Source organism: Engystomops pustulosus, chromosome 4 (assembly GCF_040894005.1).
Source record: "Engystomops pustulosus chromosome 4, aEngPut4.maternal, whole genome shotgun sequence".
Taxonomy (NCBI): domain Eukaryota; kingdom Metazoa; phylum Chordata; class Amphibia; order Anura; family Leptodactylidae; genus Engystomops; species Engystomops pustulosus.
In genome coordinates, this window is record NC_092414.1 from 137876551 (window position 1) to 137901452 (window position 24902).

General features: G+C 41.7%; 2 protein-coding genes across 8 annotated transcripts in view; one reads left to right on the forward strand and one right to left on the reverse strand.

The window, feature by feature from the left end:
* SHANK3 (SH3 and multiple ankyrin repeat domains 3) overlaps positions 1–15514 on the forward strand; it is a 249639-nt gene extending 234125 nt beyond the window's left edge. For 4 of the 7 annotated variants that reach the window (XM_072147633.1, XM_072147630.1, XM_072147631.1 and 1 more), the window contains 2 exons: positions 3989–4141; positions 7032–15514. In XM_072147633.1, coding sequence (XP_072003734.1) covers positions 3989–4141; positions 7032–7560 — 682 coding nt within the window. In that variant the 3' untranslated portion in view covers positions 7561–15514. The remainder of the gene's footprint in view (positions 1–3988; positions 4142–7031) is intronic. The other 3 variants (XM_072147634.1, XM_072147635.1, XM_072147636.1) reach the window with 2 other exon arrangements.
* Positions 15515–22278: 6764 nt separating this feature from the next.
* The window catches only part of MAPK8IP2 (mitogen-activated protein kinase 8 interacting protein 2), a 38416-nt gene continuing 35792 nt past the window's right edge, over positions 22279–24902 (reverse strand). Inside the window, exon 12 of the mRNA XM_072147638.1 lies at positions 22279–23931. Within this exon, the coding sequence (XP_072003739.1) occupies positions 23859–23931 (73 nt within the window). The 3' untranslated portion in view covers positions 22279–23858. The remainder of the gene's footprint in view (positions 23932–24902) is intronic.

Sequence of the window (24902 nt, forward strand, 5' to 3'; positions counted from 1 at the left end):
ACTGGGGGTCTTACTGTGACTACTGGCTACTGGGGCATCACTGTGAATACTGGCTACTGGGGGCATCATTGTGACCACTTCCTACTGGGGCATCACTGTGAGTTTTTGCTACTGTGGGTATCAGTTTAAATAATGCAAGCATCACTGTGACTTCTAGATACTGGGGGCCTTACTGTGACTACTGGTTACTGGGGGCATTACTATGACTACTGGCTACTGGGGGCCTTACTGTGACCACTTGCTACTGGGGGTATTACTGTAGCTACTGGGGGCCTCACTGTTGCTACTGGCTACTGAGGCCTAACTGTGACTACTGGCTGCTTAGGCATCACTGTGCGTATTTGCTACTGTGGATATCAGTTTAAATACTGCAGGCATCACTGTGCCTACTGGATAGTGGGGGTCTTACTGTGAGTACTGGCTACTGGGGGCATTACTATGACTACTGGCTACTAGGGGCATCACTCTGAATACTGGCTACTGGGGGCATCATTGTGACTACTGGCTACTGAGGTATCACTGTAAGTATTTGCTACTGTGGGTATCGGTTTAAATACTGCAGGGATCACTGTGACTTCTAGATACTGGGGCCTTACTGTGACTACTGGCTACTGGGGGCATTACTGTGACTACTGGCTACTGGGAGCCTTACTGTGACCACTTGCTATTGGGGGTATTACTGTAGCTACTGGGGGCCTCACTGTTGCTACTGGCTACTGGGGCCTAACTGTGACTACTGGCTGCTTAGGCATCACTGTGCGTATTTGCTACTGTGGATATCAGTTTAAATACTGCAGGCATCACTGTGCCTACTGGATAGTGGGGGTCTTACTGTGAGTACTGGCTACTGGGGCATCACTGTGAATACTGGCTACTGGGGGCATCATTGTGACCACTTCCTACTGGGGCATCACTGTGAGTTTTTGCTACTGTGGGTATCAGTTTAAATAATGCAAGCATCACTGTGACTTCTAGATACTGGGGGCCTTACTGTGACTACTGGTTACTGGGGGCATTACTATGACTACTGGCTACTGGGGGCCTTACTGTGACCACTTGCTACTGGGGGTATTACTGTAGCTACTGGGGGCCTCACTGTTGCTACTGGCTACTGAGGCCTAACTGTGACTACTGGCTGCTTAGGCATCACTGTGCGTATTTGCTACTGTGGATATCAGTTTAAATACTGCAGGCATCACTGTGCCTACTGGATAGTGGGGGTCTTACTGTGAGTACTGGCTACTGGGGGCATTACTATGACTACTGGCTACTAGGGGCATCACTCTGAATACTGGCTACTGGGGGCATCATTGTGACTACTGGCTACTGAGGTATCACTGTAAGTATTTGCTACTGTGGGTATCGGTTTAAATACTGCAGGGATCACTGTGACTTCTAGATACTGGGGCCTTACTGTGACTACTGGCTACTGGGGGCATTACTGTGACTACTGGCTACTGGGAGCCTTACTGTGACCACTTGCTATTGGGGGTATTACTGTAGCTACTGGGGGCCTCACTGTTGCTACTGGCTACTGGGGCCTAACTGTGACTACTGGCTGCTTAGGCATCACTGTGCGTATTTGCTACTGTGGATATCAGTTTAAATACTGCAGGCATCACTGTGCCTACTGGATAGTGGGGGTCTTACTGTGAGTACTGGATACTGGGGGCATTACTATGACTACTGGCTACTAGGGGAATCACTCTGAATACTGGCTACTGGGGGCATCATTGTGACTACTGGCTACTGAGGTATCACTAAGTATTTGCTACTGTGGGTATCGGTTTAAATACTGCAGGGATCACTGTGACTTCTAGATACTGGGGCCTTACTGTGACTACTGGCTACTGGGGGCATTACTGTGACTACTGGCTACTGGGAGCCTTACTGTGACCACTTGCTACTGGGGGTATTACTGTAGCTACTGGGGACCTCACTGTTGCTACTGGCTACTGGGGCCTAACTGTGACTACTGGCTGCTTAGGCATCACTGTGCGTATTTGCTACTGTGGATATCAGTTTAAATACTGCAGGCATCACTGTGACTACTGGATACTGGGGGTCTTACTGTGACTACTGGCTACTGGGGGCATTACTATGACTACTGGCTACTGGGGGAATCACTCTGAATACTGGCTGCTGGGGGCATCATTGTGACTACTGGCTACTGAGGTATCACTGTAAGTATTTGCTACTGTGGGTATCGGTTTAAATACTGCAGGGATAATTGTGACTACTGGATACTGGGGGCCTTACTGTGACTAATGGCTATTACTGTAGCTACTGGGGGCCTCAATGTTACTACTAGATACTGGGGCCTAACTGTGACTACTGGCTGCTTAGGCATCACTGTGCGTATTTGTTACTGTGGATATCAGTTTAAATACTGCAGGCATCACTGTGACTACTGGATACCGGGGGTCTTACTGTGACTACTGGCTACTGGGGGCACTACTGTGACTACTGGCTACTGGGGCACTACTGTGACTACTGGCTACTGGTGGCATCACTGTGACTACTGGCTACTGGGGCATCACTGTGAGTATTTGCTACTGTGGGTATCAGTTTAAATAATGCAGGCATCACTGTGACTACTGGCTTCTGGGGCATCACTGTGACTACTAGCTACTGGGGGCATCCCTATGACTACTGGTTACTGGGGCATCCCTATGACTACTGGCTACTGGGGCATCCCTATGACTACTGGCTACTGGGGCATCACTGTGAGTACTTGCTGCTGTGAGTATCAGTTTAAATACTGCAGGTATCACTGGGACTACTGGATACTGGGGGCCTCATTTTGACTATTGGGGCATCACTGTGACTACTGGTTATAGGGCATGCACTGCGGCTACTGGCTACTGATGGCAGGCAGTGGGGCTACTGGCTACTAAGGTGAGGCTCTAGGGCTACTTGGGGGTAGGCACTGGGACTACTGGCTACTGGGGACAATCAAGAGTGCAGCATGCTGAGAACAGGGAATAGCTGCAACTTTCAAACAAAGCAAATGTATAGGTACAAATACATGCAGTGGCATTTCTAATAGAAGAGATTTATTGAAAAGTGGCCAACCCCTTTCATTTACATGCATTATGAGGTCATATTTTTGCAATAGATTATTAACCATATGACAACAAAAAGTGCCTTGTATAGTAGCAATATGCATGGAAAATGGCCTGTGTGCTGGTCAGATCCCAGGAATCAAGTAGAGTGCAGTGGAAGTCAGCCTTTGCATGACAGAAAAATATGATGCAAGGACTCTCTTTCTGTCAGATGAAAAGTAGCTCAGATACTATAACTGTTAATTTTGTCATAACTGTTATGTAAATACAATATGTAGTGTGCACCGTATAATCGTATGGCCTGAACGTTAGTCTTCTGTAGAACTTCCATAAGTTGACTGAATTGAACAAAACAATTGCAACAAATGTTTGTTTCTCCTATGTTGTCACCCTTAGTTGCTCTATTGACACCCCCTCAGCACATTAAAAAATTGCTAAGATTTGTTTCTCTTATTAGAAAAACATTGTATAGTAACAGTTATATGTGAGGAGTATTTTAATGCACCCATTGTAGAAAATTCTAATATTAAAAAGAGCAGAAGCTGTGCTGGCACTGTAGGATGCATGCAGGGCAGATCAGTCCAGGTCTTTCCGTCTATATGTATTGTTATATGTGACTGGCTGATCACATCCATTTTGCCTGACTATAATTTGGTTATTAGCTGCTCTGTCCACTCTGGAAGGAGATTGTCATGATGTATCTGTTCCTGGTTCTGCAATGTTAACATTTCTTTCTCTCATCCCATTTTTCACTCCATTTCCTTCCTATCCCTCTTTTTCCCTGTCTTGCTGTATTCCTTTTTTTCTCTACACCTTTTAACCCTTAATTTCACCTTAATTTGTCCCCTCTCCCTTGTCCCTTTACTTCTCTGCTTCTCTGCTATTTCTCTCTCCCTTCCCTATTGCATGTTCATCCGTCTCAGACACTCAGATGTTCGGAAATTTGGCACATTGTGTAAGTCTTTGCATGCAGCCACCAATCAGCGGCAGGCTCTGTCTGTGTGTCTGTCTTCTTCCTTGACCTGTCTTGTGATCTCCAGCCCGAGGGTCGGGGGGGTCAGTTTTCCTTCTCGGAGGTCAGTGGAGCCATTTTTAGGAGTCTCTTTTCCTTATCTTTAGGCTTCAAATCAAATAATTATTCAGCATTTTAAGAATCCAATGAAAATAAACTTTTTAGTAATGGACATTTACACACATCGGCCACTTTATTAGGTACACCTGTCCAACTGCTCGTTAACACTTAATTTCTAATCAGCCAATCACATGGCGACAACTCAGTGCATGTAGACATGGTGAAGACAATCTCCTGCAGTTCAAACCGAGCATCAGTATGGGGAAGAAAGGTGATTTGAGTGCCTTTGAACGTGGCATGGTTGTTGGTGCCAGAAGGGCTGGTCTGAGTATTTCAGAAACTGCTCATCTACTGGGATTTTCACGCACAACCATCTCTAGGGTTTACAGATAATGGTCCGAAAAAGATAAAACATGCAGTGAGCGGCAGTTCTGTGGGCGGAAATGCCTTGTTGATGCCAGAAGTCAGAGAAGAATGCGCAGACTGGTTCGAGCTGATAGAAAGGCAACAGTGACTCAAATCGCCACCCGTTACAACCAAGGTAGGCAGAAGAGCATCTCTGAACGCACAGTACGTCGAACTTTGAGGCACATGGGCTACAACAGCAGAAGACCACACCGGGTGCCACTCCTTTCAGCTAAGAACAGGAAACTGAGGCTACAATTTGCATAAGCTCATCGAAATTGGACAGTAGAAGATTGGAAAAACGTTGCCTGGTCTGATGAGTCTCGATTTCTGCTGCGACATTCGGATGGTAGGGTCAGAATTTGGCGTCAACAACATGAAAGCATGGATCCATCCTGCCTTGTATCAACGGTTCAGGCTGGTGGTGGTGGTGGTGTCATGGTGTGGGGAATATTTTCTTGGAACTCTTTGGGCCCCTTGGTACCAATTGAGCATCGTTGCAACGCCACAGCCTACCTGAGTATTGTTGCTGACCATGTCTATCCCTTTATGACCACAATGTACCCAACATCTGATGGCTACTTTCAGCAGGATAATGCGCCATGTCATAAAGCTGGAATCATCTCAGACTGGTTTCTTGAACATGACAATGAGGTCACTGTACTCAAATGGCCTCCACAGTCACCAGATCTCAATCCAATAGAGCATCTTTGGGATGTGTTGGAACGGGAAATTCACATCATGGATGTGCAGCCGACAAATCTGCGGCAACTGTGTGATGCCATCATGTCCATATGGACCAAAATCTCTGAGGAATGCTTCCAGCACCTTGTTGAATCTATGCCACGAAGAATTGAGGCAGTTCTGAAGGCAAAGGGGGGTCCAGCCCGTTACTAGCATGGTGTACCTAATAAAGTGGCCGGTGAGTGTATATACTAATACTTCAAAGCTAATCTGCTGTATGATAATCCACCTGTTAGAATTACGCCTTGTTTCAGTGGCTAGAAAACATACCCATTCTATAGGTTCATGCAAATGGTTGTTGCCCCATTTATGAATGTCCAAGCCCCAAAACTCAGACCATGGGCCCATTTATACTCAATGTGCATGTGATAAGGTGGAGATTGAGCCGGCTGCACATTTGTAATATAAAATAATGTGTAGATAAGAAAACCTCACAGCCATGGTGTATAGTGGTAAATTCTGTAATGCTTCTGGTGCCAGGCAGAGTTATGTTGCTTTCTTTGATTTCTTTTCCCATACACCCACAGTTACTAAACGGTGGTAAGTAAATATGTATAATGTTTGTGCCCCCTTTTCAATGTTAATAACATGGGGTCAACATATTTGTGACAAACTAATACATGAATTCAGATATTCCTATCTATACCAAATGCTTGCTTCCACTTTATTTGCTCATAGGTCGGTATCAGTAGAACAGGGTAAAGGTTTATTCTAAAACTCTAGTGTATAAAGGCATCCATGTGAATTATGGGATAAAAGGAGAGAGCTATGGGAGCAAGTGCAATGTTTCGACTTTATTATCTATTACCTATTTTATGGATTATGACCATGTTTTAAATTTCTAGATATGTCTTTTTGCATGTGGTATGGATGCAGTTTTCATCCACTATGTTTGTTTCCATATTCGTTTACTCCAACTGTTAAATTTGTGTGTATATATATATATATATATATATATATATACAAAACAGATCATTTGTATGTTTATTGTTCATCTGGTGCCATAGTATAACATATGTTGTACACTGCACATCCTCAATGGCATGACATGGCTGCAACGCTGCATTTTTCCCATGCAATGAATATGTAAGGAATTCTACAGCACATACACCTTATCAGATTAGTTGTACTGCCGTTTAGTAACTGCCAAAACACTTGTGTGTTTGCCCAGTGCTCTATAATATTCTTATTGATTTCTTCTTTCAATTCCCTGTCTTATCAAGTGTTTTCTTCTATTTCTCTGTCCCACAAAAATAAGGGTCATATAGGTTCTTAAAGAGATAAAATGTTAAAAAGTGTAGATTATTTTTAACGCATATTACTTTCTCTCTTCTTCTTGCTCATTCTGTACTCTTCCTTTTTTACTATCTTTTTACTTTCTTTTTACCTTGGTAACATACCGTAACTCCTTGTATTATATGTCTTTATTTACGTGTCCTCCTTTCCAATTGTTGAAATCTGCCTTAATAATATCTGTGTTCCCCTTTTTCCTAAAATGTCACTTCCTACATTTCCCACTATTTTTGATATCTAACACTCCTTTTTTATTGTCTAATTTTTCCTTTTATTTTTCTGTCTTGTGTGCTGTTATGTTCTAAACTTCACATTGGTCCTCTTGCTCGCTGCATCTGAACACCTTCTGCCTTCCCCTATATTTCTCAATCCCATTGATTATTTCTCTTTATTGCTCTTCCTTTCTTCCCTCTCTGCTCCTTCTCCTTATATGTTTTCTTTCCCTATCACAGCTTGTTCAGCAGTCTTGGAGAGTTGCACACTATTTCCCAACGCAGCTATGGAACCTCCTACACCGTGCGCCCCGGGAGCCGACACCCCCTGACTCGCCGAGCGCCCAGCCCTGTACCACCTTCTTCTGAGAGAGTGGAACCGTTGGGTGGAGCACGTTCCTATACGCTTACACCACCCACCATACTGAAGTCCTCCAGTCTCTCTGTTCCTCATGAACCCAAGGAGGTGCGCTTTGTTGTAAGGAGTGTCAGTGCCCGGAGTCGTTCTCCTTCCCCATCTTCTGGGCATCCCTTGCACAGTTCTCGCCCATTCCTGCAGAAGCCCCTTTCTATGTGGAATAAATATGATGTAGGCGACTGGCTAGAGAGTTTGAACCTTTCAGAACACCGTCTTAAATTCCAGGACAACGAAATAGAGGGCTCCCATCTACCTGCTCTTACCAAGGACGATTTTGTGGAGCTTGGGGTAACCCGAGTTGGTCACCGTATGAACATTGAGCGTGCCCTTCGCCAACTAAGCACCAGCTGACCCGGTCAGGAGCTGCGGTCCCATCTCCCGGGAGGGCAACTCCGCACCGCTGCGGGGGGAGGAATTACCTTACATGCACACAATGATAGTCACTGCTCAGAACATCTTAAATACACACCTACTGACGTTCACAATTCTGGACAAACAGAAAAGACAGAAAGCCTTGAACATACAACTGGTTCCCAATGCTTAGAGCCTTTAAGTGGAGCCCATTGCTGTACACACACTCATACCGTGACTATTACATGTGCTAGCTTAATCACACTTAACCTGTCACATGCAGACACACTTACTCTGACACACACTGACACAGAAGTGTTGACCCACACACTGACTAGAGGGAAACCATGTACATTAAGTGATAAATCAGATGCATAAGTATACACCACATGTAATGCCACAGAAAAAATCCTCTCCTTGTGCGGTGCAATGGGGCCCAGTAACTGATCCCCCCCTCCCTCTTTCTATGCTAAGGAGGGGAGGTGGGATCAGTCACAGGGTCCCAAGGCCAGGCCACTGTGTGTTAATGCCACCTTTTTTTACCTGAATCAACAAAAGAATCGCAGTCAGACAATGAGATCAGTCTGCAGGGGAACGGGGTTGAGCTGCACACCTCCCATTCCAAGATCTGACTCAAGTCCTGGAGAGAAATCCATGGATTGGGCTGGAAGAGGCCGCAGGTTCCAGCCACCGCCACTGTGGGACGCTTTTTATGCATCTTTTTAATTAGCTATATATTTGAAGAAAAAAAATGACTTTACCTATATATATATATATCTCATATAAATATATAAATATATATATCTATATATATCTATATACACAACACTCTCACTGGACTTTTTATATACAGAAGATCTGGGGGTGTATAGAGGTATGTGCTGATACTGCAGTACCTCCTTCTGGGGTTTTAAATTTCATTTGATTATTTTTTATCTCTCTTGGAGGTTATGAGCATTTTTACAATAAACCCCTCACCATGCCACCAGCATTCTCTAGGATGGAACATCCATCTCTACATCGGAATTCCATCTTCAAAAGGGAAATCATATTTGGGGGTACTTTCACTGGTTTCCTACTTCATTCCAATGTCATATTTATTTGCACATGGGTATTCATTAAAATCGGGCCATTCATTTAAAAGGTGGAAGGTTTGTCCTTAAGTTGTGACTATTATATCTGACTGTTCTGGGATATTTCTTATTGTGTTCTTGCATATTTCCTTTAATGTGATATTCCGTACGGGGGTTACTGCATATTCTAGCATTTGAGGTGAGTTTTTATGGTTTCATTTGGTTGGACAAATTTGGGGGTCACATTTGGATATAAGGTTTTTATTTCATTTGAAAGCATTTTGAATTATTCCAGGGTTTTTGTCTATTCAGGTGTTCAGAATTAGCAATTATTTCCTCACATGGCTTTTTATGGTATAGCCGGAGAAAGAATAGACCGCATGAAATCCTCTGAAATGTTGTATGTTTTTCCTAAGTAAATGTCACCAAGAGTCTCTCTCCCAGTTAATTGGTGTCCCAGAAGAAAATGTGGCTGCAGTGGACAATTTAAAGTTGTCCCTGCAACCATGGCCTTCTATCTTCAATACCTTGTGTATTGTTATGATTGACCATTGGTGGGAGTGGAGGGAATATCACGGAGCCGGCTGGGTCCTCTCATGTACTGTATCCATGTGTACCTGAGGATGGATTACCCGAGGGTGACCAATCTGGATCCGGTGTGCCTTATTGCCATGATAATCGCTTCAGGTCCCTAATGGGGAGAAGCAATGTAATGTTATCCCACTTCCTGCAGTGCCTTATCGCCATTGTGGAGCTTAGACAAGACCCTCTGACTGTGCTACACTAGCAGCTGCCAATAGAGCAGCTATACAGACCCCAAGATGGAGCTATGGCTGCTTCTTCTCTGACTGGATCTCTACAGCCCAATCCCTACACACCAATGGAGCCTCATGGACAGGGTTGTTTATCCAGTTAACTGTTTGGCAGAGGGATGTCAAGGAGCGAGGTTATTAAGGCCACATGCTTCTCCAAGGACAGACAGGACACTAAAATATTAGAGCAGAATAAATATCAGCCCAATGTAGTATTAAAATATACAGGTATCCACATTAGTGATTATTGTATGAATAATAATGCAAGTGCAATATAATGCAAAACAGATCTGTGTCAATGGAGGCCAGTAAAAAAAAACAATTGGCAATGAAAAGAGGATTTTAGAAAATCTGGTTATTGCTTTTAATATATTCTGCTCTTTTCTTTGCCATATATAAAATAGCCTCTGAACATAATGATGTCATATCATGCAGGCATCCAAAAATCTTTCCATCAATTATAAAATCTACAATATGACTAGTTGTCAGAACAAGTTAAATACGCAGTTAGTGAACAATTTCATTTTTTTTTCAGAAATACCATACATTACAAGGTGTTTTTCCACGCACAAGTAATGCCACTTATTTTTTCCTGATCAGAAACCCCCCAAGAATCCCGTAGTACAATTCTAAGTGAAAAATATAGTGAAATAAATAGAAAAACAACCAGACAAGTCCAGTGATGAAACTATGAAGAATGATTTATGAATACGCACTAATGGAATTAACTGAAAGCATGAGAGAAATGATGTGCCAAATTTAAAATAATAAAATGTAAAAAAAAAAAGTTTGCAGATTTTTATGTTTCCATAAATAACTTGCTTATATGGTGACCCCTGTTACACACTGTGTACAATGTATATAGCCCTATATCTACTCTGTAAAAATGATAGAAAGCTCATCTCTATTATTTGTTTGATCCTTTTCCATCTGTTTACATTTTGTACTGTTTTAGGCACCTACCCCACGGTTACACATTCTGTTCCTAGCAAAATACATGTGTAACTTTTATTGAAATATTCCAACAGAAAATTCCTCTCTTCTTTTTCCGGCTTTGCCAAAGCTTGATGTTAATGTCTGATCGGGGATTCGGGATCTTGCCATGGGGTAAATATCATCTGGTGCTAAAAAGAGAGGATTGTGGTATAATCTGCTCCTCTTGTATCTTAATGTTTTTAAGGCTTTCATACCGAGTGTGTGTTTCCCACAGAGCATTGCACAGCTGCTGGGGCAGTTGTTAGATGTGTTGACCTAGAACAATGGAGAAGAAGATCAGATTGTGACTTTGTGCTAACAATTATGGTCAGTTTGGCCACAAAGGCAAAGAACAAGTTCTATGTACAGACTCTTACTTCTCCAGATTATTTGACATATATGGCTGCATGGGATGGATAGCATGAGCATTATGTTGTGGGACTTTACAACCAAAGAAAAATATTAGGACATTGCTGCTAGCAAAGCCACCGGGCACAGTGCAAGCTGGTATAACATTTTATATATTCACTAGGTGTTATTTATATTTCTACAAATGGTGTCCAGTTATTGAAGCTGGCACTGCACATGCCACACAAAAATATTCTCAGTACAGTGATATCCATGTGAATATCATGGATGGATAATGAGCACAACAAAATGATTCTGCTTAGATACCCAATCAATATTTCGAGACAAGTTGCTCACACTCATACAGGTCACTTAAGGTATTTCTTTGTTTGAATTTCGATACCTTTTTTCTGTAAATCTCCAAATTTTGGTGCATAAGTGTGCACCATTGCAATACTGTATTACGATGTTACTAAAAATTAATCTTTTATAAATCAGGGTCTTAACATATAGTGCCGCCATGTAAACTAAAGATAGTACAGAAGTCTTGAGCTTTTTAGGAAGCCTGTATATTTATATGTAAGCTCTAACTTCCCATGGAACAAAAAGATACTGTAATACCAGACTAAAGTGCATCAATTAACTATTGCAGCATTACAGTCCTTATTTAAAAATCAATATTTCTCTGTGTTAAATAAGTACTCCCCCAAGTAGTATATAACAGAATATAAGAATAGCAATATCAGTACAGTCCTGAACAGTAAAAAATTATTACATGATATTAGTACATTTATAACAAACTTTGCTGAAATATAAGATCTAGATCTACTAAGATCTACTAAGAGACTCGAGAACCAGAGTAGTTCTGGCACAACGTGCTGCGGCAGTGGGGAATATTATGACTGGTGTTTAAAATGCAGCATTTCACAGATATAACTCCAACCTGTCCTGCTGTACACAATTTCAGTTTCCTCTAGACACGACTCTGTAACTTCGGGCGCCATCTTGGATTCCTGTGTGAAATCATGGAGATGAGATTTCTGTCTCTCCTGTGTGCCTGTAGCCACGCCCTCTGTACGGAGCTCAGAGACACTCACTGATCACATCCTGCCTGAACAGAGCTTAGAGCAGAGAGAGAGGCTGCAAACTACAAGCTACAAGGAGATAAGTAATCCGGGGGAAGGAGGGCGTAGGCAAATATCTGAGATATAGCAGAGCTCACAGTGTAACAGTCTGCAGCCTCTGTGTAATAGGTATCATGCATCTCTGATCTGTCTCATCTCTCTATGTGTCAGTGTGTTAGTACAGAAGCCAGACGAGAGTGTATCAGGTTACCCTGATAATGTAACCACATTGTCCCCCCACAGAACTAGATGGATAATACAGTAATGTATATGCTTAGAGAGGCCCCGCTCACACCCGAGAATCTTACACTGACGAGCCTGGGGAGTGATAGGAGCTAAAACAGCAATAGCACTGAATAAATAGTAAAGAAACACTTATAATGATCCTTATTGTGTTAACATCACTAGGGGATTGAGATGTGAGAATTTTCTTTTGTGGGAAAACCCCTTTAATAGATCCCCCCCCCCCCCGCACTGTGTGCAGTGTATGGCAGACATCACAAAAGCTATCCACACCCATCCACCAGTTTAGGGAGGACTAAGAATTAGAGATAGAGCATGCAGAAATAGTGTGACACCCCCCCCCCCCCATACACACTGTACTATTTATTTATGCATAGCCGCCAGAAAACTTTATGCTTTAAATGTACTCTACAAAAAATAAAGAAAACAATCATTAATTGTAGCGGTAAAGAGCTGATGGTAATACCTGCCATTTACAGTATGTATTGAGAAATCCAAAGGATTTTTTGATGGATACTTACAATGATAACACTATTTTGAACTGGAATTTCTAACAGACCCTACTTCATATATTAGTTAGTAAAAAGCTTTGAGCACTTCTCCACTTCCTGCCAACTTAATATGTCTAAAATACCAAAATAATTTCTAATCACTTTCTCCCATGCCTTTGTTTCTAAAACTATCCAGTAAATGAATTAGGCAGCAATGATGTAAGGTTGTGGCATGTGCAACTTTAGGAGGATAACTACAAGTACTTTACAAAAGAACAGCGAGATGAAGCTGTAAAGGGCGTTGATGGGGATAAGAGTCTCATATTGCACTGATTTGCCCACGAGTCTGGCTTGCACTAGGCTTTTTAGTTTAATTAAAGCCATTTTTGGGTCTGTCTCATCAAAGTATTTTTCAAACAGTTTCATGCAAAAAGGTGCTCAACCATCCCTCCACATACACTTAGACTTGATATTGGACAACTCCATCCTGTGCAGTATATATTAACTTAGCTATTTTGATTTTCCTGGTGAGGTTCCCCTACTTCCTAGTTTCCTCCTTCTGCTCCTCACACTACCCTGGACACTTTGCTTGCTGAGAAGAAGGGGACATAACTATCACCGCGCAGCATGCATAGAGTAATGCAAAGTGGACAGGGATTTGGAGGACCACTACTTTGTTCCTGTAAATGGGACTGGGAATTGGTGGAAGATTAAAAACGAGGACACCAGTTATTTTCTCTGTGCATTTAATTTTATTGTAGATGCCAATGCATCCACTGCTCACTTCTATGGAGTAAATGCATGGTTGTATGGAGAATAATCTTGTATCTAACACAGTTGCCTTTCTCTAGATGAAGCTCAAAAATTGGTTCATTATTTTATTTACGTTTTTGGGACTATCAAATAAAAGCAGATAATCCAATGTATAATGATATCAAGGACCAGTGCAGAAATCTGGATGAGATACAAAAATAACAGAAGATATCACTGTAATATGACATTCATACACATTTTACATTTGGGTTTGCATTACAGTTTTTTACCACACTAAAGGTATAACACACAGTACATCAGGGAGAAGGTATGGATAAGCATATTATACTATGGCTATTATCCCAGTTTACATTTATGGTGATGGATCATGTACATATAAAACCATTGAATGCAGCCTAATATTACTGGAGTCATGAATATTGAATTTATACTGGTATCATGTATTAACTTGTTCATGAAGTTCCAATGTCGAGACACTGGCCCACATTTATCAATACAAGTGCAGTCTGTACTATGTGCAGTTTGCCTGTGGAGTGTGCAGAGTGCGGCAGATTCATCAAAACTGGAGCACAGTCTTCATGAATCTGGGGCCCTCTGCACTGCTCTGGACGTGTGCACCATTTTTTTTTGGCGCACATTGTTCATCCGACAGAATTGTGGCGCAGGTCAGTAATAAATGTGGAGCAAACTCTGACTAAGCACTAACACGCCCCTTTAGGTGCACATTTTTTCTGTCTTGTCAGACACGGAGCAGCGGCACAAAACTGGCACAAACTCTTTATAAATACATGTGCAAGCAGTTTGCGCTTTCTTTTCAGCACAAAGTCATATCAATCCATAGATTCAGATGTTGCAGAGCTGAGTTTCATTCAAAGCATATATATCTCAGAGAGTGAAGTGGACTGGGTGCTGTGTACTAAACCTATCTACGGTACAACCTAAGTGTATGTATACGGGGACCGGCAATGAGGATAAATGCTATAGAAGTGAATGAATATATGAATGTAAAATGTTTTACTGTCACAGGGAAATCATCTTGTTGGCCACAGGGTTATTCTCTATGTTTATTTCGCATCTTTTATACACCATGTAATCAAACAACAACTGAGTTTATCATTTTAATGCCAACACAATGTTCTCCTGTGAATGATGGAGCTGACCCTATTTAGTGTGATCTGAAGTCAGACTCCTTTTGATGATAAAGTAGTGGGATGCATTGGCTCTGCAGTAACATGGTATTATTTATGCAGATAATTAGGACACATTATTGGAGGATTGGAAGCAGAAGGGGAAATGTGTTTGCCTGCTGGACTAATTGCTGTAAGCTTAGCCTCGTATTGTAGAACACATGTAGGATTAGTCCAGATTAACATTGGTACATTGATTGGAGTGCTGCTTCAGAGGGCTGGTGTAGACTGCATGTGAGGACCCCTGCGCAGGGCTCAGAATGGACTGAAGGGAAGTCTTCACGCAATGTGTATTCCTTATTTCCTTCTGTTTTATGCAGGTATAAGGTATTTCCCATATGAGCTGTATAATGGCCATGTCTTCCCTGATATGTTTGTGTGAGAAGTAATTGGGAGAATTTCACTTTGAAGGGAAGCTTCTGGGAGAGACATTAGTTGTCAGCGTTTCATAGAAAATCTCTGGTTTACATTTATAGTATTAAGATGTATGTGATCCAGGCAGTGCAGGGATCATGGTAGGCCACGTTTGTACCTACCGCTTTTTTAGGCTTCCCACATTCCCAGCAGAGCTCATTATAAATGATGACACCATCCAGAGCATATAATGCCACATTTACACTGATAAATACACACGATTTGGACTCCATTTGGGTTTAGCTTGAGGATAAGTGTGAAAGCGCTCCAATAAAACACATGCAGATAAAGCTTTGGGGTGTCCCATAAGGTGCTCAATCTTGAAGGAACTGAAGATGTACTATCTCATTTTTGATGGGGATTTGAAAATTCTTCCTTGATGTTTGTGTTGGCATCAGATAGTTTTTTTTTGGTGGTAAAATTAAGGGCGGGGTGTCTGGGTTTCTTCTCTTACCCCTGCATAGGGTGTTACTTGGTGTGCTGGATGACGTAATAAATTTATAACAAATTAAACCTGTGTCACTGTCTTTATGTTTCGATTTGAATTAAAAACAAGTAGCTCAAAGTAATAACCATGTTTTACTAAACCGTTACTAAATGCCTTTTAATGATTCACAAAAAAACAAAAACTGCAACCAAGATGAAAACTCATAGATGAAATATGCCTTGCACTTCAGAGTCTTTCCTGCCACACTTTTATCTCATATTGTCTTGATAAGTGTTCATCATCTGACACCTTTGGAAACCATGACCTAGCAGCAGGAGAGGTAAGGACCGATACATGTGTACAGAGGTGAAGCTGCATATATCACACAAATCAAAAACATGCCAAAACAGGGAAATAAGTGTGAGCGTTTACCTATAAAAGAAGAAACCAGGAATTGACCAAGGCTGCTAGCTAATCCTCTGGTTCAAGGTCAGACAAAATTGTAGAACCCAGCGTCCTTAAAACTTTCTAAATACTTTACGGCAAATATACATACTATAAATATATGTACATATAGTATAAAAAGACAAAGAAAAGTGGAAACCTAGCGACATGTTTCAAACTTAAATCACAGAGATTTTTATTCAGAGGGCACAGTGCGGTTTTGTTATGGAGGCATACTTGATATATGTGGGGTCAGTTCTGTTATCCAGATGCCATTATACTATAAGGCAGTGGTGGCGAACCTATGGCACGGGTGTCAGAGGTGGCACTCAGAGCCCTTTCTGTGGGCACCCAGGCCATCACCAGAGATTACTCCAGGTATCTTCCTGCAGTCCCAGAAAGCCCAGGACTTGCTGTGCACGGAGGTATTTTAAAGTGACAGGACTACCAGGGACTACTGGGACCAGGGACTACTGGAGGAGTGGGAAGGTGTGGACAGATCTGGATCATTGTAGCTCCTGCTCCGGCCATGACAATTCCTTGTGTTTATGGAACCCTGGAGGGAAGCTACAATGATTGTCCAAATTTCTTCTATTTTCTGCTTTATTGGTGTCCTCAGGGTGCCGGTATCAATGTAAGCTGTGACATAGAAGGGAGTATAAATCACAAATAAAATTTCTGCGTTGGCACTTAAATAAGTGGGACTTAGTTGAAGTTTGGGCACTCTGTCTCTAAACGGTTCGCCATCACTGCTATAAGGGACTGATATCTGTAAGATTTTCTGGTGGAAAATCCTGCAGTGGTGAAGTCTTCATTCAGCTCTAGACCTTAAGGAGAAGATATGCCACCTGTCAGGTACTAGATGCCACTTATGCCTGTGTCTGATGAATGCTGTAGTCACTGAATAACCATCTGGATTGTGAGACAACCCTCAGTGTATTTAGTGTTATTTGCATAGTGTCAGAGCCACTTCTTTGTTCCTAATGTGGTGCAGCAGGGATGTTAGGTTATTGGTATAATTTATTGTAAATGTTGTCATTGTTTTCTTCACACCCATACCAACCCAGGCTAGAAAATTATAACAGTATTCATCAAATACAACAAAAAAAACAATTCACTATTGATATTTTTTAATCCTCCATTCCACAAAACATTATATTAAACATGATCAAAAAGCTTTATGAACCTTAAGAGTATACAAACTACTCCTTACATGTCACAAAAAAGAAACACATGAACAAAACAATTTAGTTATTTCACCTGGGAGGCAAATATGAAAAAAGTTCCACAAAATAATTTAATTATGCAAATGAAGACCATAAAAAATTCCTTTAAATCTTATGCATATAGACGCAGAGAAAAAACATTAAATACCTGCTCTGATGCCACAATTCTGGCTTGGCAGGATGGCTTATATAGAGAGAATTCAGCTAGTTGCAGTCACAATTCCAATTTTGCTGCCCAGAAGTCTAGAAGATCTTGTATGTGGTGTGAAATAGTGAGATGGTCCACGTACCAGACCTTTTGGCTTCACCTCTCCCCCATTGACTCTTTTCCCCCACTGCCGCTGTTCAGATGAGGGTGCAGAGAGCTTTCAGCAGTGGAAGAAGAGATGAGAGCTGCTTGGGAACAGGGACAGGTGAGTATATGATGTTTATTATTTTTTTATAAAGTTGAAACAAGGAAAGGAGAAGGACAGGGGCCCACAAGATAAGTGTGGCCCATACGTTGAGGGGACCCACAGGGTGAGGGGAAATTGAGATGTCACGATATGGAAGGGCAGGCTGGCCACAATATTGAGGGGGAGAAGAGAGGAGCCACAATATAAAGGGGAGATAAGGAGTCATTACATGGTAGAGTGAGGGTGTCCATAATATGAGGGGGAGATGAGAGGGACAATATGAAGGGGTGAAAAGGAGCCACAATGCGGTGGGGAAAGGGTGGCTACAATATGAGGGGGTAGATAAGAGGGGGCCACAATATGAAGGGGAGATGAGAGGCCACAATATATGGGGGAGAAGAGGACTCACAATATGATGGACATTGAGAGTGGCTGCATTATGAGGGAGAGATGAAGGGCCACAGTGTGAGGGGGAGCTAGAAGAGGCACAGGTTAATATTAAGAAGAAATGCTACCTAATGCTGGACCCCAGGTCCACATTACACACTTGAATTGTGTTTTAAAAATGCATTTCAAGCGCCTCTGGAGTATCCACTCCCTGAACGTATACGTATTTAAACCTAGAAGCTTGCATCTAGTAAGCGACATGTGTCTTTTCAACAGGGCAAAACACTTCTCCTTTTGCTAAAAATTACTATGGGGCTGCAGCCGATTGTTCTTCTCCCGGCTCCAGTTATCAGGGTCCTTATGTTGAGAATTCTCCATTTTCTGTACATACAACATATTGATAATGAATTAGTTTTTCATACTTTTCTAAATGTGTAGTCATTTGTCTGGCCCTCTATCTCCTCCTGCTGAGGGACAGATACCTACCTCATATTTCGCCTCTAGTTTACATAGTTTGTTTAAAATTTGTCATGAAAAGGTTAATTAATTTTATTCCTTTCAGCTTGTGTTTGTGGCATCTTTTCTCTCTCCCACTTTTTGTGTTTTAGAATTGTACAGTCTTTGTGTAGATACTGGAATCTTCTAGGAACAGTCAACGCTACTTTACCTTCTCCTAAGGTAAGTTCACACAAACATCTGGAGACTGGCAGCTGATTGGTAGCTGTCAATCAGACAGGAAGCTATTAACTGGATGAATAAGATCTTCGAGGTCAATGCATCTTTATGGTCAAGCCAATCATCCAGTGCCTTTCTTTATTGGTTTTAATTGCATATTCTGGGATCTTCTATAGGAAGAAACTGCATCTTTAGGATGTGGTGTTGCAGTCTGCTCCCTGCTTACCAAGAACATCGCCATATAGTGGCTAAGCTTAGTAAGGCAGTTCAACTGGATTTAGTTAATTGGGGCTGAGCTGCAAACATAACGTATTTTAGCTTCCCTTTGTTGTGCACACATGATCAAGTCATCTTTTACTGCATTCTTCTTATGAGCCATCCTGTCGATCTTCAATCAGGTTTTTTATTTGCTTTCCCCATTAACAATTTAACAAAAAGCATCCCATGAGTTTTATTATATTTTATGTTTTGTGATATTCTTAACAATTAATTATTTAGACGGAATAAAAAAGTATTGGGAGATTAAGAGGGAAACTGCTGTGACCTTGTGCTAATCTCATCATATCCAATCCTGAAGGTGTTCTCTTTCTTTGCTCAATGTGTTACTATTGACAATTCAAAATACTGGATTACAAGCACATTTATCCACAATAATTGTGAAGTCACTTATCTAAAAGTTCTTTAAATCAAACCCTCTTTGTCATTAATCTAAACTGAATAGAAAAAAACAAGCGTTCACTGGTCCAAATCCACAAACCACTTTGGTACTTTAAGAAATAGTTAATTTTATTGACAAATCAAATTAGACAAACTCTCAGACTAGATGTATCTGAAGTTCCATACATTACCACACCACACACTTCATAGGTATATAAATTCAGGCAATGTAGCAGCCTAATATCCTGAACAGTCAATCTTATTTTATCCATAAAGTGCTAGTGCCTCTAAATCAGGAAAAGTGTTAATGCTACATGTAAAAAGATAGACTAGACATTATATATATATAAACACGTAAGTATGTGATTCCTATCTTACTCATGTAGTAAAGTGCCTATGAGTGGAGGTAAGGTACCCCGCCACTCGTACCCCTCCACACTAAGGTCCCATCTCTTAGTATTCCCAGACAGTATACTACCCACTGTAATGGCCCACATACTGTATAATGCCCCCTTTGTGGCCCCACATAGTATGCCCCTTTCCTGTGACACCCCTCCTTGTAAAGTGCCCACTTTCAAGTGGCCCACACACACAGCATGATGCTCCCTCCCTGTGGCCACAACCCAAGCAATATAATGCCCTTCTGAGGAAATCAAATATATATTCTTATGTGACCCACCAACATATAATGCCCCTCCTTGTTACACCCTCACATACAATGCCACCCCTTCATTTGAGCCCGCACTCAAAATAGCACCCCTATAACCCCAAAATGCCCTTTTCTGTAGCCCCCACACATAATACCCTCTCTTATGGGTTGCCCATCACCCAAAATGCACTTTTTACTTTTGATCCCCCACTTTTAGTTAGCCCTTTTATTTGACCCCCTCTTATAAAGCCCTACCTTTCGGTACACCTTCCCTCTCACATTGTGGCCCATTTTCTACTCCATTATTATAAAAAAGAATCAGTTACCGACCATTTCCCGTTTTCATGCATGGTCCTCCTTTCTTCCCTTCCATGGCTCTGATGCTGAGAAACACGAGGAAGTCCTTACATCAATAGGGGGAAGAGCCTCAAGGCTGATGTGTGGAGTCAATGGCTCCCTGCATTACCATTGCATTCAATTCTATGTCCGGAGGTTGCAGCCAGGAACATACCCGCTGTCCGGGACCCTGGAATCTGGAACTGTCCCATTGGATCCGGGGCAGTTAGGAGGCATGGTTAATCTACGACCCTGTGTTTTCCACTAGTGCAGGACATGAAGACGTGGTGCATGACTTATCTTTGCCATTCTTTGAATTCTTGTTTCTTGCTCTGCGCCCATCTTGATGGGACAGGGACATCAGCGTATAGTAAGCAGCTTTTTCTAGCACTGACTCTTTTAACAGGAAAAAAAATCTTCAGGAATTACAGTCTCATTTTATTATTTGTATTAATATTGTTCTTATATACCACCAGGTGGCAGAACAAACCAAAGTATCATGAACCTAGCCAGGCCTACAGTCATGATAGCAAGTATTTATGGTTTCCTTTTTAACCCTTCAAGACTGCCATACGGCTATAAATGTCCTATTTGCACATGCCCGGTACAGAAAGGACGTTTATAAACGTTTTGACAGGATGCTTAACCCTTATAGTTGTACTAAAAAAAATTTTATGTACAGTTTAGTATTCCTCATTGTAAATTTAAGAGTGGATATCTCTGGTTCTCTTAAGCATTCATGCATAATATATTATATCATGTCAAAGAGGAGACTCTCCTGCCTAATATGAAACCAACACTTTATTTCTACATGCAAGGGTTCTGAGGTTAGAGGTGTCAACCTGTCAGCTGAAGGCAGGATATAGAAGAAGCTGCAGGAGACTTTCACTTTGCAGAAGTACATGCACCCTCTGCATCTGTAGCTGAACCTGGGAAAGGTAGATGGACATATGTATAACATAATAAAGGTTCGTACCTATTTAAAAAACTTTATTAGAAAAACTTTTATTTTGCACCCCCACTCCATCAGCTCACCCTCAAGCAGCTCCCCAACTTATTTTGCCCCTCCAGCAGCTTTTCCCTTTATTTTGCAACCACTGTAAAATAATTAACAGATACTCACCTTTCACTGTTCTCCTGCAGCAGCAGCAGCTCTTCTCTCCTCTCTTTCTGCTGTATGTAAAATTGAAGCCTGCGGGCAGGGATGACATCATGGATAATGCAGGGAGCTGCTGTTCTCCTTTCTCTGCACCATCACAGTAATCTGGAGGATGCTGGCAGAGTTAATGTCCCGACACATACCTCCTGCCGGCTAGGACAGAGCCCATAAATCGGGACTCTCCGACTAGATCCAGGATGGTTGGGAAGTATGGCAACTGTCACGTGTGTTAGGCACTCTAGCTCAGCAAAGGGCTTATGTGTATGAGGGCTTGGGTCAGCAGCAACTATAATGAGGCATCAGACAAATATGGCCTTAAGATAATATTTTCATCACTTCATGATTGGGTTAGCCTTTGAGGTAAATGGTAGAAAGACGTAAAGGAAATCTGCCATCAAAATCAAGAATGAAAGACCACAGACACTCATAGATCCAAGTACAGTGACTGTGGTAATCTAATACTTGTTATCGATGGCCTCCTTCCTTCTAAAATCAACTTTTACAATTATGCTATGAGCCAGGAGGGCTATGGGTGTGCTACAGAAGCTCCAAGTGCTCTGACTTTACAAACAGTTGTCAGACTGTGCAGCAGCACACCTCAGTCTCACCCTCCCCCGTCCTCCCTGTAATCTAAGCAGCAGTGAGCAAACAGTAGGAGGGGGGAAGTGCTCCTTCACACTAACAGCCTGAGTAACTACAACACAGAGGGTCTAAGGTAGCCTTTCTGGCTTGTTAGCATAATTTTAAAAATTGATTTTAGAAGGAATGAGGCCATGGATAACAAATATAAGAAGATTGTCACACTGTGCCTGGATCTATGAGTAAGTCTCCATGATTTATTATGAAGGGATTTGGTGGTAGATTTAGGATATTGTTGCAGTGGATATATATTTAGAGTGTAAGTAACACAAAGGAAACAGCATTGGCGCAACTCTGTTTTTTATTTAATGCTTAAAAGAAAAAAATATGAGCTATGACATGAAAAAGATGACGCTGTGATCTCTTCAAACGTCCTTTTTGGAGTCCAAAGTTCTTGCATTGTAGAGCAGAGCAGGTTTCAAGATTTCTACCCAACAACCACAGGACTTATAATAGCCTGATATGACCACTGGTGGACAGGTACTACTTGCAAGCTTCTCATAAAGGGATCTGACACACCTGCACTGCATTTGGACATTGGGACTGTCTCATGTTACACCTTCACTTATCTGATGAGATGCCCGCTATGCCACATAAGATGACACTTCACCCTCATAGCCGTTATATAGAACCTAATTATGTTCTCCTCATCCTGTGCTCGGACACTTTTTGATGTAAAGTGTGGCCTCAGTCTCTGCATGTTATGTCTACTTGACGTCATGCTATATATTGTGTATCTTCATGCCTTTAAGTCCCTCTGCTGCAGGTCTGGCACGCCGGGCCTACTATTGGGATAAGGAGGAATAATCTGCAGATTGAGTATATGTATAGGAGTGGTGATGGTGAAATGATCTGCAGATGTGTTTTCAGAGTGCTTCCAGATGTGGGAACAAGAATATCAACCCTCCCAGCATTTAGACAAAATATTATACACAACTGTATTATTCCAGTGTATACTGTGACAGAAAACATTGCTTTTTAAACCTTTATTACGTCTACCAGCAACATAGAAAGTACTTATTAAGACAAGTCTCAGCAACAAACTTCCCATTTAGTGGACTTCTACTCGGATGCCCCTTTTCCTGTTAGAGATAGCAGTCAGAACCTGCCCCATTAAAAAGGTACTATGTACGATAGACAATGGCAGAAAACATAACTCAACAGTGAACTATGGGTCACTACTACAGTAGTAAACCAAGTGTAGCAAGGATCTGTACATCACTGTATTGAGGGAAGAGTACTTGTGGTGTGAGCTGCAGGCTTGTCAGATCATATAGGGAGAAAAGGGGCTCGCCCGCTCATAACGTGGAGGGCTGAATAGTCCATTGGCGAAAGAGAAATGAGCTAGGCCCATAGTTACATCAGAAAATGTGTGGCCGAAGCTGGAATCATTTCCAGGCACTGTGCATGATGGGGTTAACATGAAGCGCTGCAGTCCACATATGAGGCCAGAATATTTATGCTGAAATATTCTGCCATATAAAGCAGGGTAAGAGATAACCCAACATGCTTTGCAGTCAGAAGCAAGGAAAGGGTCACTCTGAGAGGCTCTACAAACCGGAGCAGGGATTTAATTCAAGGTGCTCTAAAGGCTGCTGGAGGGAAGGGGTTAAAGAGAGAAGATAAAAGGCGTATAGGAGAGTAACTGCTGTCAGCTTGTAGGATTAAAAGGGTTAATGTATAATATGTCATATAGAAATTATATTATTCCTACTAAAGATTTGTGGTGGGGGATGTCAGGGTTCATGCAGGCGCACTGCTTCTTGTGTCCTGGCTGAATGATGGTGACATTAAATTTGTATATATATTTATATTCCCAGAACTCCCTCCCAAATCCCCTCCTTAATATCTACAATTCCCAGGTTACTCCAAGTAAATATCTTCTGTGGGACAACTGAATTCCACGTGTTCCTGATAGAATTCCTGGAAAGCCCGTCTAGAAAAATGAAGGGATAAAAGAAATAAAAGTCATGTTAAAAGAATACTATACAAATTTTAGCATTTTTGTGTGTACATAGCAACATTTTCCCATGAAAGGAAATATTAATAATATATTGATTTTTTGAAATATATTTCACCATAATTGACCAACAGAGGTAACTGAACTGAGAAAATGAGTGCGGACTGCCACCAGTGACAGGACTGCTGTAAAAGTGGGCCGTCTATTCAGAGCTCTGGTGATGTCACAGCCCCACCTCCCCTATTCACCTGTGAGCACAGGGGGGGAGAGCAGTGGAGGATCTCCATGACATTAGTCACTATAAATAAACTGGATTCACACACACAGGGGCAAATTTATCAAGTGTCTGGAAGTCAGAATATTTCCAGTTGCCCATGGCAACCAATCACAGCTCAGCTTTCATTTAACTGATTGGTTGCCATGGGCAACTGGAAATATATTTTGACTTTCAGACACTTGATAAATCTGCCCCACAGTGTACTAGTGGGAGGTAGTTTTTTCTTTTGGTGGGGGATATTACTGCTGAAAGACAGCAGAGTTATAGGTCACACAAGTGAGGCTTCAAGTACAAAACTTCATGGTGACTTCTTCCTATGAGCGGTGTTCTATATACTGTAATTGTATACTGGTTTTGTTATTATGTTGTTTAGTATACTGTATAAAGTTCTGCTAGTAGGGTTTACAGAGATACACATTGGGGAGATTTAACAATGTGTTTCAGGGTCCAGCAGTCTCTGGCTGGAAAACACTAGTCTTTTGCTGCACCAGATATATGATGAATAAAGAGTGATGAAGAATTCTGGAGCAGCAGAAGTCTGTCGGTTCCTACTTTAGAGATACTTTTATAGTTGGTCTAAACTGTGCACCAGAATTTTGGGTGCACAGACTATTTCCCGCAAGCCATACTCTTTCTCGCGAGGCCTCAACCCCTAGTAGGACAAGACAGA